The 13,460-nt window shown below is 33.8% G+C and overlaps 1 protein-coding gene across 1 annotated transcript; it reads right to left on the bottom strand.

Annotated features, from left to right (window-relative positions):
• Positions 1-614: 614 nt before the first annotated feature.
• On the bottom strand, positions 615-12,339 carry LOC108219242 (outer envelope protein 64, chloroplastic). The gene is made up of 13 exons (XM_017392571.2): positions 11,942-12,339; positions 10,078-10,230; positions 9,699-9,823; positions 9,079-9,204; positions 7,170-7,352; positions 6,664-6,808; positions 5,052-5,220; positions 3,724-3,858; positions 3,346-3,546; positions 2,487-2,614; positions 2,350-2,401; positions 1,417-1,486; positions 615-1,064 (listed from the first exon to the last, which is right to left on the bottom strand). The coding sequence occupies exons 1-13, from the start codon at positions 12,145-12,147 to the stop codon at positions 982-984; spliced, it is 1,776 nt and encodes a 591-aa protein (XP_017248060.1). The 5' UTR covers positions 12,148-12,339; the 3' UTR covers positions 615-981.
• Positions 12,340-13,460: the final 1,121 nt, after the last annotated feature.

The raw sequence follows: 13,460 nt of genomic DNA, 5'->3' as shown, positions 1-13,460 counted from the left end.
ATTTCTAAAAAATAAAGTACATATTCTATCATGTTTTAGTAAGATTTAGAATATAAATAACCTAAAGAAATACGAGTACCTAAAAAAGAAAGTATAAAGAAATGATAATACCTCCCCACAACTTGTGCACAACCATGTTAACATCACACAACACCACTAAAAAATTGATCAATCCTCTCAAGCTCTTCTGTTGACGACTTCGCACGACATAACACCAGACCATACCACTACGAATTCTCACTCAATCTGTAGAACCACACTTAAGAATACTGTTCAGAGAAAGTTCAGCAAATCTGTAAAACTGCACTCAATAATACTGTTCAGAGAACGTTCAGTAGCACTATTCTTTGCACATTGCTAATCCCACACCACTTCAAATAAATTTTTTCAAGATACGGCCAAATGTTTCCGTCTCTCTATTCAAGCAAAGACATCACGGTACCAAGTATCTGGCATATTAATCTTCTAGAGATACTGTGAACTTAATTGTTCAACTTATTACGCTGAAAAACTACATTGAAAATTCGTTCAATTTTTACTTAAGTTTGCATATGCTGCAACCATTTTTGCTAATTGCTGTGATAGTACAAGTACACACGATTGTTGGATTTCACTTCTATAGTAATTCCTGATACCACTTGATGATTAATATATGATTCAAAATATATCTTCTTAAAATCACTGACTAACTAATTAAAGTCTAATCAACGATTTTGGCACAAAAAATTGTGATATACTAAACTAGTTGTAACCAATTTAAGTGCAAGGAAAACCCGCCCAATATACAAACTCGGCTATAACATAAAGGGAAACGCAGGCAAATGTGAGTGGTTGCTCCAGAACCAATTCAACAGAAGCCACAACAAATAATTTCCCTTTTAACTTCAAAATACGCGATCAATGCATTACTCGTCTGGTGCAGGACCTTGCAAGTCATGCCGACTAGGACCTTGCAATTCTCTCTCAGTTTGTATTTGATCATTAATGAAACAACTTTATTAACCTGTCGGCAGATGTAGAAGCTCTTTTGTTTGTTGGCTCAAGAACAAGTGCATATTTGAAATCTGCAGGTTATATATATATAAAATATCAGCATGCAACTATTTAAGCTTCAATATATATATATAATATCGGGGAACGTTCAGGTCATATTATGATTTATGCATACATAATCCTGTGCGCATACATCTAATTAAGCTACAAGCGAACATGTAAGATCCAACATTTTCAGAATTCTCATAATAACCTTGTAGTACCGAGCCCAAATATATAAATAAAAGCACTAACTATTGGAAGAATACATCTTCATAATACCCTCATGCAGCCTATTAGACATTTGTAAAATTCTACCAAATTAAGAAGATACATAATCAACAGCATAGAATATACTCGTTGAATATGCAACATTTTACATACCTTCAATTGCCCCATCAAAGTAGCCAAGCAACTCCCGTGCTGTACCTCTTCTTAGATACGACTTGACATTCTGGATAATATAACGAGGTATCAGAAAGTATTAAAGGCTCAATACACTTTCAGATCTATTTCAAGTGATAAATCAGCAGGAACAGGAAAAGAAGGCAAGTCCGAGTGGATCCCATGAAAGAGATAAACTTTGAAATGCTTCCAAAATGTGTTCTGATGCAGAAAACTTGAATGCAGTCACACGATTATTGTAGAACAAGCAACCCAGGAGCCGCATTTTCCTTACCATCTTGGCAGTTGACTACTGCATTTTAAGAGAGTTCGGACGTGTCGAACTATAAAGTAACTAGACAACACGATACCCAACAAGTCCCACTCAGAACCGGGGGTGTCTAAGATATATCTGAACGCCTACTCTAAAAGTAGCGAGACCACTTCAGTGAATACCCCTGACTTTTCTAAACAATCTTGGAAAGTTTATGAACGTGTTTACATTCATGGGACACTCTTAAAAGACCTATAGAAGACAGCAATGAAATGTAGGGGTGCAAAGTACCAGCTAACAATTTGCTAACCCGCGGATCTTATGCTGTGTTGTATATAACTGTGCTACACCATAAATCTAGTACCAAACTAACAATTTCAAATCCTTCAAAGCAAAACAGTTTTTAGTAGGCATAATGAATAAGAAAGCTACTCCAGAACTAACGGATGGTTTTCAGTCTATCCAAAATTTTCCCTGCATGCCGTCTGATACTAGGTGTAATGATACAAATTATATTCAGTTAATACTCAGATACTAGGGGCCAGTAAACAACTGACACATACACAAAGGCTAATTGTACAAGGGTGACTCATCAATGTATTATTATATTTATATATGATATTAACATAAGTACATAACGTAGTTGAGAGCAGAATTACCTTCTTGTCAAGGTCAATAGCTTTTGTACAATCAGCTTCTGCCTTAAGATAACTGGGACAAAAAAACAGAGAAGATTATATCAAGACACAGAGTTCAAAAAATACCGGTTAAGGTAGTGGACACGAGGGGAGGTTACCTTCCCGCTTCCAGATGTGCAGCAGCCCTGTTACTGTAATATGTTGCATTATTACCGTTCAGTTTAATAGCTTCTGAATACAAATCAACCGCTCTCTTAAACTGCTTCTCTTTATATGCTTGATTTCCCTACATCAGAAGTCCGGGTGACAAGTAATTATGGATTATGTGAAAAGATAGGTATGTAAGAAGTAATGTCAATTTACTTGCAAAACCAATATTTATAGCCACTTGATAATAGGTACTGACGTACTATGAACATGAAATAGCTTTATTGCTAAGATATTTTTGGGTTGCACGAAAAGTTGTAGTTTAATATAGGTGGTAAAAATACAATAATATGATACATGTACATAAATACTCCATAAATTCAATAGCAAGATCCAGTGAGAGGTCTATAGGGCCATGGAAAGGAACTGACACATCATAGGTCATAGACAACAATTAAATTTAAATTTTTATATAAGCACATCTCCTCAAAATTGCTTGTGGACCATGACCTGCCTAATACCTAATAGAACCTTTCCATTCCAAACCTTATGTTCGTTCTTGATATTTCTGGTATGCTCAGGGGTGGCAATATCAGACACGGCCCGAAACCCGAACCGACCCAATCCGTAACCCGATTTACTGAGACAAAACCCAAAAGTGACCCGAAATAGAATTTCATTTCTAAGAACTTCAATTTTCAGTTTTATTCAATTTTAAGTGATGTTGGCTTGACCCGAAATCGACCCAATATTACCATGCTTTAGCAGTAAACATATAGTCTGTATATAATACTATTATTATACATATCATTCAAATAAAGGCCAAGAGACGAAGAAATATAATTAGATGAGAAGAAAATGATGCCATACCTTTTCTTTTGCAATCTCTGCAGAAGCTTCCCTGCTGACAACATTACTCGACAAGTTCGACTTCCCAGCTGCTTCAGCCTGCTCCTGAAGAGAAGCATGCATCAATTTTGTGGTATCCAGTAAAAATCGATCACCGCCATGCCTAGCTATGAATGAAACAGAGACAGGAGACTTGTCTTGAAATCCCATTGGTATTGTAACCTGCAAAAAGAGATGGCCACATAAGACGAGAAAGCTCTTCAAGACTTTAGTATACTATTATAGCCAAGCAGAAATATCAACCATACGAGCCTAGGGCCTAGGCACAATGCTAAAAAAATCTGACAAAATAAATCAGCAATGCCTCGTAACAGATGGACTGAGATTGAGATAGAGAACCTGACAACAACCCGACATGCTAGCTAAACTCATCAAAGAATATGTACGAGTTAGATAGTCTTCCGATGAAATCTCCTTTGCGCCAAGTTTTGGAGGAGGATGTAAAACTGATGGGATCACTAGGATGGCATCGTCCTATCAAATTGTCAATTCAGAAATTAACGAATTGCAAAATATATGAAGCCTTTCAATAGCTTAAACAGGATAACATATATTCTGATATGCATGCGTCAGTAAATGCTATAAAATATAAGTCAACATAGAACAAATTATACAGCAAAACTGTGCAACAAAAAAATAAGTTTGCTCATCAAATAGAAGCAAAACAGGAAAGTTACTAACAGGAAGGTCTAATGCCAATTGAACACCTGACATGTTATAAAAATAGAGGTTTAATATTATGATATCGGGCATTAAGTGGAAAAAGTCTAATGAAATAAAACAAGTTGTGCAAATACAAGTCCCAAACAAAAAGGTGATCCTAGACATTACATCACCTTAAATACAAATACAAGTACCGAGAACTACTGTCTCTTGTAACAAATTATAGATAACTGCAACTCACTAAATGTCAAGTACTCCACATATTGTTTTTCGAGTGGACAAACTGCGTGCACTTGCTTGTTACTAAATGTGGATTACTTATAAGTTTCTACTTATGTCAGAGTGTATTTAAAGATGCAGCCAGCAGAAGAAATGAGAGAGAAACACAAGCCAAATTGTCTCCTAGATGTAGGTTAAATTGGGGCCTTCAATATGCAGAAGGGAAACATCTAACATAATAGCCAACATACTTAGTATGAAAGTAGAGTATTCTCCATTACAGGGAAATGCTTCTTAAAACTAAACAATCCATGATGCCAAAATATAGTAACTTCCCTGTACAGAAAAAAGCACATCATATGCCACTTGTACTTCGATTGTGCAGTTTTTTGATATCTTTTATGCTACTGACATATATGACAAAATAGATGAGAAAGAGACAAATATAAAACAAATACTGGAGTTAAAAGGGTAAATAAGTGAGAGAGCGAGAAGCAGCAGAGACCTTTAGAAAGAAGAAAAATATGTCTTGATAAGATCATGTCATGATCATCAGCACATCTCAATAATGATCACATTAAACATGATATACAACTCCTTAAGAAGCTATAAGACTCCAGTACCTACTACTCTGAGTTTAAGACCATACAGTCATGCTAATACAGCCGCCTTTAGTTGACGGCAAACTATTTCCAATAAAACAATGTAGACTATACTGGCAATAATAAAGTACAAATAAGGCTGCTTTAACATACAACAATCCAGTTAAACTTAAAAGCTCATACCTTCAAAAGAGCATTAAGAGCCACTTTCAAGTCATTCCTCACTTTCTGGATGTTTTCAATTTCAGAATCTGTTATATCTGGACTATCATGCAGTTGTGCTGTCACAACAGTATCCAGAATACGCCTCTCAGATGTTATCCATTCACCATGGTTATTTTTAAATTCATGTCTGTATCATAAAAAGTTCAAGGTAATAACATAAGTTTAAACATTTCATATGCTTTTGCGTTTAGTAAAGCCATAATAGCGAACATGCATTACATACATAAAAAAATTACTTCTGGACCAACCCCCCTTTGTGAGCCCCACCATATGATCACAAAGACGAATAAAGAAAGAAAAAAAAAACAGTTTGATGTTCGATCCAAGGCTATCAGAAAACAAAGAAGTTTATGCTTTCCCCCTTCCAAACTAAAAACTTATCATCATCCTTGGCCTGGGACTTTAAATTAAGCCAATAGTGTGAGATGAACGATCTGCACACATTTAGATTGTGAGAGAACTTTAAGCACCAAGTAGGAAAAAGAATGGGCTTTTTTCATAACTGCCAAACCTTGAGAAATTTTTTACAAAAATACTGTTGTCAACTTTCAATAGTTTTAGAAATATCAATTTTTTACAAATTATTTACAAAAATACGACTTGCAACTACTGCAACCTCATTTGCAACAACATTTTGCAACAGTAGCAAGTAGTTGCAAATGAGAAATTCATTTGCAACTTATGCAACAAATACGACTTGCAAATTCTGCAACCTCGTTTGCAACACCATTTACAACAATTGCAAATGAGAAATTTTATTTGCAACTTATGCAACCTCATTTGCAGCAGTTACAAACTGATGCTGCAAATGAGGTTGCAGAAGTTGTAAGTCGTATTTTTGTAAATAATTTGTAAAAAAATTGTATTTTTAAAACAATTTCAACTTGACAGTATTTTTGTAAATAATTTATAGAAAGTTGGTATTTTTATAAATATTCCAAAAAAAAAAAAGAACTTAAAGCATAAAAGGGGAGAGAGGGGAGGGAGTACATTCCTACCATCTGAATAGTCAAACATGAACAATATTAATATCTAACTGCATCAAGACAATCATCAAGTAATTTGAAGTCTTTAATTACTTCAGTCACCAACTGCTGTAGATGAGACGACAAAAGTAACAACAGTGGGACCTAAGAATCACATAGAATTTAATATAAAGATTAACTCCACTTATTGGTACCGTTTGAGAAATTAGAGATCCTAACTTCTTTCTGTGACTTGTTCTAATTTTTGAAATTCAACTTCATAAAAATGTGTGCTTTTGAAGATAATTCATAATATTTTACAATCATATTATTGGTATTTACACTTAATAAGTTATAAATTTATCCAAAAGCTACTTTTGGCTTAATAAGTAAAAAATAACTTATTTTTAGTTATCCAAACACCCACAATGTACACAGCATACAATTCTAGGAGAGAAAATGTCGCAAATCACACTTTAAAAGAGATTTGTTACGAATGAAATAAGATGGTGTTAAAACAGTGAATTATTTTCAGCAAACATTGGCAAGTTTATCCATAGAATGCTAATGCGACCATATGTATACTCTTACAACAACATGCTCACCTCCAAAGTAGTTGCATGGTGTGTGCGAGTGATTTCAGCGACGAAGGCTTTTGTTCACCATTGGCCTTGTTACTATTCAATTTCTGTAGGCTTGGCACCTTAGAACTGATATACTCCCCAAGATTCATATGCTTTAAAACTTGTTCTGTAAAAAGTTGTGTCAGGAATAAGTAAAATGCTTATAACTTTCTATACAGAAAAAACTTTAACAGAGGACTTTAAAACTTACTCCCTCTGTCTCACAATACTTGTCCACTTTTGACAGGTCAAATTGACTAAAATTTACGGATATTATATAATCACAAAAATTTAAAAGATCATACCATTAAAAGTATATATAATCTACTTTAAAATGTAATTATCAGATTTTTTGACATTCAAAAAAAAATTGTGAATTTTAGTCAAAATTTGGTCAATTTGACCGGTCAAAATTCAAGAGTGGACAAGTAATATGAAACATAGGAAGTATCATTAATATCCGACCAAAGTAAAAATAAATGACATACTGCCAAGTAGCTTCTCAGTGGATCTAACCACCGACTCAGTGATGCGGCTAACAGGTGTCTTCAATAGTTCAAAACAGTCATCAGCTATCAATACACTCCTTGGATTACGTTGAACTCCAAATGGCAATTGCAGCAGCACATGTCCAACCAGCCCTAATATTTTTGGATCCTTTGCAAACCATCCTGTGAGATAAATGATAAGAACCACATAGTGAAGGAAAATGCAGAAGCAGCTTCATTTTGCAACAATTGAAGGAAATTTAAATTCGAATTACATTAAGGGAGAGAGGGGGGACGGAGGGAGAGATTAGATTATCACGGACATACTTCCAGCAACAACTTGCAGTCATTAAGTTTTATATCATTCAAGAGAGATTCAATAAAATAAGTGAAAGTAATGTGATGAATATTATATTGAATTATTTATCTACGGCTGATTTCCTCTATTTTAACCCATCCATCTTGATCCCGAGCACACAATTATGCACTTACGCATATACATGTCTATAACTATCTCTGTTTTTCTCGAAATGATCTTCATAAATTCATAATAATTAATAATCTATCCGAAATTTGTCTTCTCCTCTACACTGGTTAATTGGACGAAGATAATAATAAATCTCTCTCTCTCTCTCTCTCTCTCTCTCTATATATATATATATATATATATATATATATATATATATATATATAGGGTCGCGCTCAAGAGAGAACCCATCCTTAAAATAGAACCTTAGAAGTTAGAACCACTAAGGTTCCGCTGCAGAACCCTAAATTTTAAATATATTTTCAAGATCTGGATCTTAATACATGTTTTTTGCATCATTGTGTGTGTTCAAAAATAATTCAAAATGCAATACATAAACACGACATTTTTTGCATGTACAGTTCTGCTGCAGAATCCTAATTTATACTAGAAATAAGACTAAGGGTTCTAAGGGTTCTTAAGCTAAGGGTATATATGTATTGCGTGTATGTAAACTGACCCCTGTGTAAATTCAAAAGCATTACCTGTATCTTCTATTGTCCTCTAAAGAAAAAAAAACTCTCATGGTACACAAATATATTGAGAACTGATCCATCTAAGAGACTGTTTATCTCTTAATGAGTGCAGGGGCAGTAACTAGGTTTTCCCCAGTTCAATAAACATGCCAGATTATTTACAATCAACAATATCTTTTCCCACATGTACTTTGGAGTGCGCTGGGAAGAAACCTAGCCTCTGCCACTCACTATGACTTATGTGTATCTGACTATCTGTCATGAACAGAGCATGACTAGTAGTATGAGTGGTAGTAGTAGTATAAAGGGGTATTATGGTCTTTTATTAGTTAGTAGTGGGTCGCACTAGTATAAACTGATATGACATTACAAGTTGTAATGTCATATTTCAGTGTATACTTGTGATATATGAAAATTGGAATTAATTTCCACCACTCTTTCTCTCTCTAGTTTTCTAAACACTTTCTCTCTCTTAATTCTTAACTTCCTGAGCAAGTTTCTATCTCTCTATTGCTATTCTCTCTAAAATCTACCTGTTCTCTCTCTCAATCACTCTTTTCTGGCTAAATCTACCGATATCTCTGTGTTTTCTACCTAAAATCATGTCTATTTCATGTTTATCTACTGCTTATATAACAGAATATACGAAAACAGTTATACTTCTCTAGTGAGGAACCCGAGTATCTAACAGTATGCCATCATGAACTCACCCCACACCACTCAAAAAACTTATTATAAGTCCAAACTAGTTATAGTGACGTAAATGAATCTAAACCAATGCTTGCATGTTTAAAATTTAGAAAGAAACAACATATTAAAAACGGACAAGATTAGAAAGGAATGCTAGATTGACTCACACATCTTTTTGACTTATTAATCTAAATACAGACAATTTCGAGGTACATACCAACAGCTTCGAGACTTGAAGCAACAGGAATTATTCCTGTGTGAGAAACAGCACCATGTGAAGGTCGGAATCCAAGTACGCCACAAAATCCGGCAGGTATTCTCACATCACCAACAACGTCAACGCCTGTCACATTCTATTAATTATATTTTGTCCTTGGAAGACAGATATACGCAATCAAACATTTTAAAGATCTAACAGCTTATCAACAAGGAAAAGAACAGTCGAAAATATAATATAATTCGAACAAACTAAAAAGTTCCTAGTATATTATTTAATTAATATATGGCTGAAATCTAAATTCTGCTGTAGTAATTAAGGACAGTTCATATTTACAACTAAAGGTAATTTTCTAGAATAACAAGATTGAGCAAGCAACACAAAGACATATGATCGGGGGTGTGACCAGTTTTAGATTGTTAGCTAATAAGGGAAGAGATCTAGAGAAGTCACAAAGGAGTCTGTCGATACAACATAAAGAATAGATGAAACCCACACACATTCAAACAGTTGCTAATGAACTCGAACTAAAATATACATGAGCTCGTTTAGAATAAAGAATATAATGCTAATAGGGAGGTAGAAGAATAGAAAACATGCTGAATGAACTAAAAACCTACCCAAAGAGAAATCAACAAGATTAGCAGCGACAGCAACAGCAGCACCACTAGACGATCCTCCAGGTACTCGTGCAGGAGCAGCCGGATTCGTAGGTGTATCATAATGCTTATTTTCTCCACTGATACTGGATACAGAACAGGAGACACGAGAAAACCACAGTGTAAGACTAAAAAAGCCAAAACTATACTGTAAGACTAAAAGAGTGTGGCATCACTAGTAGTCATGGAATATCATGTGAAAATAGGTCTAGTTGAAAGCATTTACCACTGCTATACATTACTTAAAGATAAATGCTCACTAAGTTGTGCTTAATTTGCATGAATTTAAAACTTGTATTCGGGAAATGGATGAGTAAGCTAAACACTTGAGAGTACAAACCTAAATGTCATTTCATCCACCACAGTTTTCCCAACACATGTGGATCCTCCTTCAACAAGGGTCAAAACCACAGGTGATGTTTGGGAAGCAGCTTCATGTGTCCTTGCCCAGTCTGGATTGCCAAAACCAGTTACATGTCCATCGATATCAAAGCTGAAAAATGTACATTTTAAATTAGCTAGTTAGTAGTTCCTAAGTGTGAAACTTGAGAAAGAGGAAAACAAGACAACATGCATTTACTTGTTGGCATTCTCAATTCAGTATGCAAATTAAAGCTCGATATTCTAAGAAGTTTATTTCACCCAACTTCGTGGAAGGCACAAACTCACAAAGAGCACCAAAATGGACTTCGGAAAAGCAGCAATTTTTACTAGTTTTTTTTTAAAAAATTATATCATGTGGCATTGTCTCAGAACATAGTAGAAACAGGTTATGAGATATTAATCAACCAATTTCATTATTTAGCTGGAGTTCAGGTCCTCAAACTCCAATCTTTTTATTAAGCATTGGCTGCAAAGGTTGCATTTGAAGTGAATCTGTTATTTGTCAAACACTCTTACGATAAAATGATCCTTCAAACTACATAAGCAATATAAACACCATACCAATCACAATGAAAGTGTGAAAGGCTGAAAGCCAAGACGAAAGAGGGGCGGAAAATATTAAAGTTCTTTTTTAAGAGAGATATATTAAAGTGGGGTGGAAGCCAATGAAAGTGCAGAAAGCTAATGTTATTAATATGTAAACAACTTCATATCTTCACGTCATTTGAAAGGGAATGAAGGTATTAATCATTGTGGACAATTAGAAAAAGGAAGAGTAAAGCAAAGTGAATTCCAATGTCATCCATGACAATCAATAGTAGGCATATTTTATATCTTTCTGTTTAGCTATTTACATATATAATGGCACACATCTATATATGAAACAGACTCAGAATGCGCCTACAAATCACAATATGTATTTAGAACTCACTAGAACTTCTTGTCGAAGAGTAAGTGGCGGAAGCAGGGGGGATTTATAAATATTTTTTAACCCTCACATTTTTCGAAAGTTAAGATGAAAAGGCCACAAATTTTGAAAAATACAGGGACAATTAGGAGTCTAATTATGGCAAAAATATCTTTGAAAATCCAGTATTTTAAAGAATTAAACCCAAATAATTATGTGGAGAAGTCTTCCAGTAAACAGCTTGATTACTTAAATTTCTATCAAAATACATCTATTCATTACTAACCACTGATTGAGAAAATTACTTATTATCTGTCAGAGTTTAAAACATTTATTACACAGCCTATGAATTTAATTGGGGAAGGATGCGGACCCCAGTCCCTCCAGCATCCACTAGGAAGAGTACCCGTAGGTGACAGTGATACTAAACTTTACACAAAGCAAACACTGCTTGTTCACTCTCTCCACTAAAGTTTAAACCCTGGATTTCTCAGTGACTAGTCAATCAAATAATCTACAGTAAATGATTTGAGTTGGATATACATAAATTGCTAGTTTCCGAAAACTTTAACCCTTCGTTTCATCAGTATATCATCCACCAGACCATCTGCGGTAATTTCTTGTAAAACTCAAGTAGGCACAAAGTTTAAAACCAACAAATTCAAATATACGATAGAATTAGGGTTTATGGGAGCACTCCTATTATAAATCTTCACTGTCACATAACTCAATCAATAACCGCTCAATGTTGGTACCCTTCCATTAAAACCCCCTAAATCCCTACCCCGAAAGAAATACCAAAATTCAACAATTTTAGCCAATAACACAGCAAAATCTATTACACCCAAACTAGATATTCGAAAAAACAATGAAAATGAACAACACAGACACACACATAAAATCATATACATACATATCAGAGACAGCAAAAGAGAAGCCAGTGAGAGGATGAGGAGCTTTAGGAGGGGCAGGCTGAGGGGGTGGAAGCAGCTGAAATCTCTCAACAAAAGCACCAAAATCAGCTTTGATAGTCTTCTTGATTTTCTTGGTCATAATGAAAAGTCCAGCTATGCCTAGCCCCAGTAAAACCCACAAATTTGCAGCTCCCGATGAACCCATTGCCGGATAGATGTAGATACACAATATATGTATGTATCTACGGAGAGGGGGGAGAAGAAAGGAAAGGATAACACAGCACGAGGGGGTGTGTAGTGTTGTTTGTATAAGCAGAGGAGCAGCAAACCTAAGGCGTGAAGCTTCCAATGTTTATTAGACTTCTTGGCCCAATCTCCTATCCTCTCTTTCTTCATTGTATTATATGTTGGTATTGAATATAATTATTTAAGTTATTTCATTCAATGATATCGATTTTCTAAATATCTTTCAATATTGAAATTTTTTAAATAAATCTCGGATTATATTTTTAAACATATTGTATTGATTTATCAACTGTACTATGATTTAACTAAAGAGTACTATTGAAAAAATTGATGACTAATCGAATTGCTAGAACAACTAATTAATTCGATTTTCAATTTATAATCATATATCCACTGTTTATTTTTTATTACTATGGAATGGGAGTATATAAATTATATAAAAAAAATTATACAATGAATTTGATGATGGATGTTAATACACTAAAAACAAATTAATATGATAATCTATATAATATTATCAAAGGTGATATGCGGAAATTTTGATGATCTGACTATATAATATTATCAAAGATGATATGCGGAAATTTATATAATATTTCATTCGCATGTTATGATTGTGTATAAAAATAAAAAATTATATGTTAATAATTATTATTGTGAATAATAAATTTGAAAAACATCGACAACATAACTTGAATATCTTTATGGTCAGTTATAAATATAAGTGTAGCATATTGTTAATTTTATTATAGTGTTAGTTACAATATATAATTTACAATCAAATATTAACATTTATTAAAATTATATTAAATCATTAAAGTATATAAAAATTAGAAACAACGACACACGATAATTAATTAGAAACAATAACACGCGATAAGCAAGTATTTTCTTTGACGCGATCGATTCTTTATATTTCCCTTTACCGCATACCCCATTTAATTATATATTAAACTATTAACATACAGATGAAAATGTAAATTTGTTTGAATACGAAGAATATTTTTTTATTCATTTTTACATGTTAATTTGTCAATACACATGTAATATTATTATAATAAGTATATATTATTTTTCCACTAAAAGATTATAATTAGATCAGACCATATTTCTGAATCATTCTATTTCTTTTCCTTTGTAAACTATATTCCGATTTTCAGCTCAAACCAAGCGGGGGATTAGCATTTTCGTCACATTTTCAATATGGATTCGTTTAGTGGATCAGAGAAATGAATGAGCTCAACAAATTAACAAAACTTAAGTGATAATATT

This window comes from Daucus carota, chromosome 4 (assembly GCF_001625215.2).
Source record: "Daucus carota subsp. sativus chromosome 4, DH1 v3.0, whole genome shotgun sequence".
Taxonomy (NCBI): Eukaryota; Viridiplantae; Streptophyta; class Magnoliopsida; order Apiales; family Apiaceae; genus Daucus; species Daucus carota.
The sequence above is the reverse complement of the archived record's forward strand: the minus strand, read 5'-3'. Positions and strand labels throughout refer to the sequence as shown.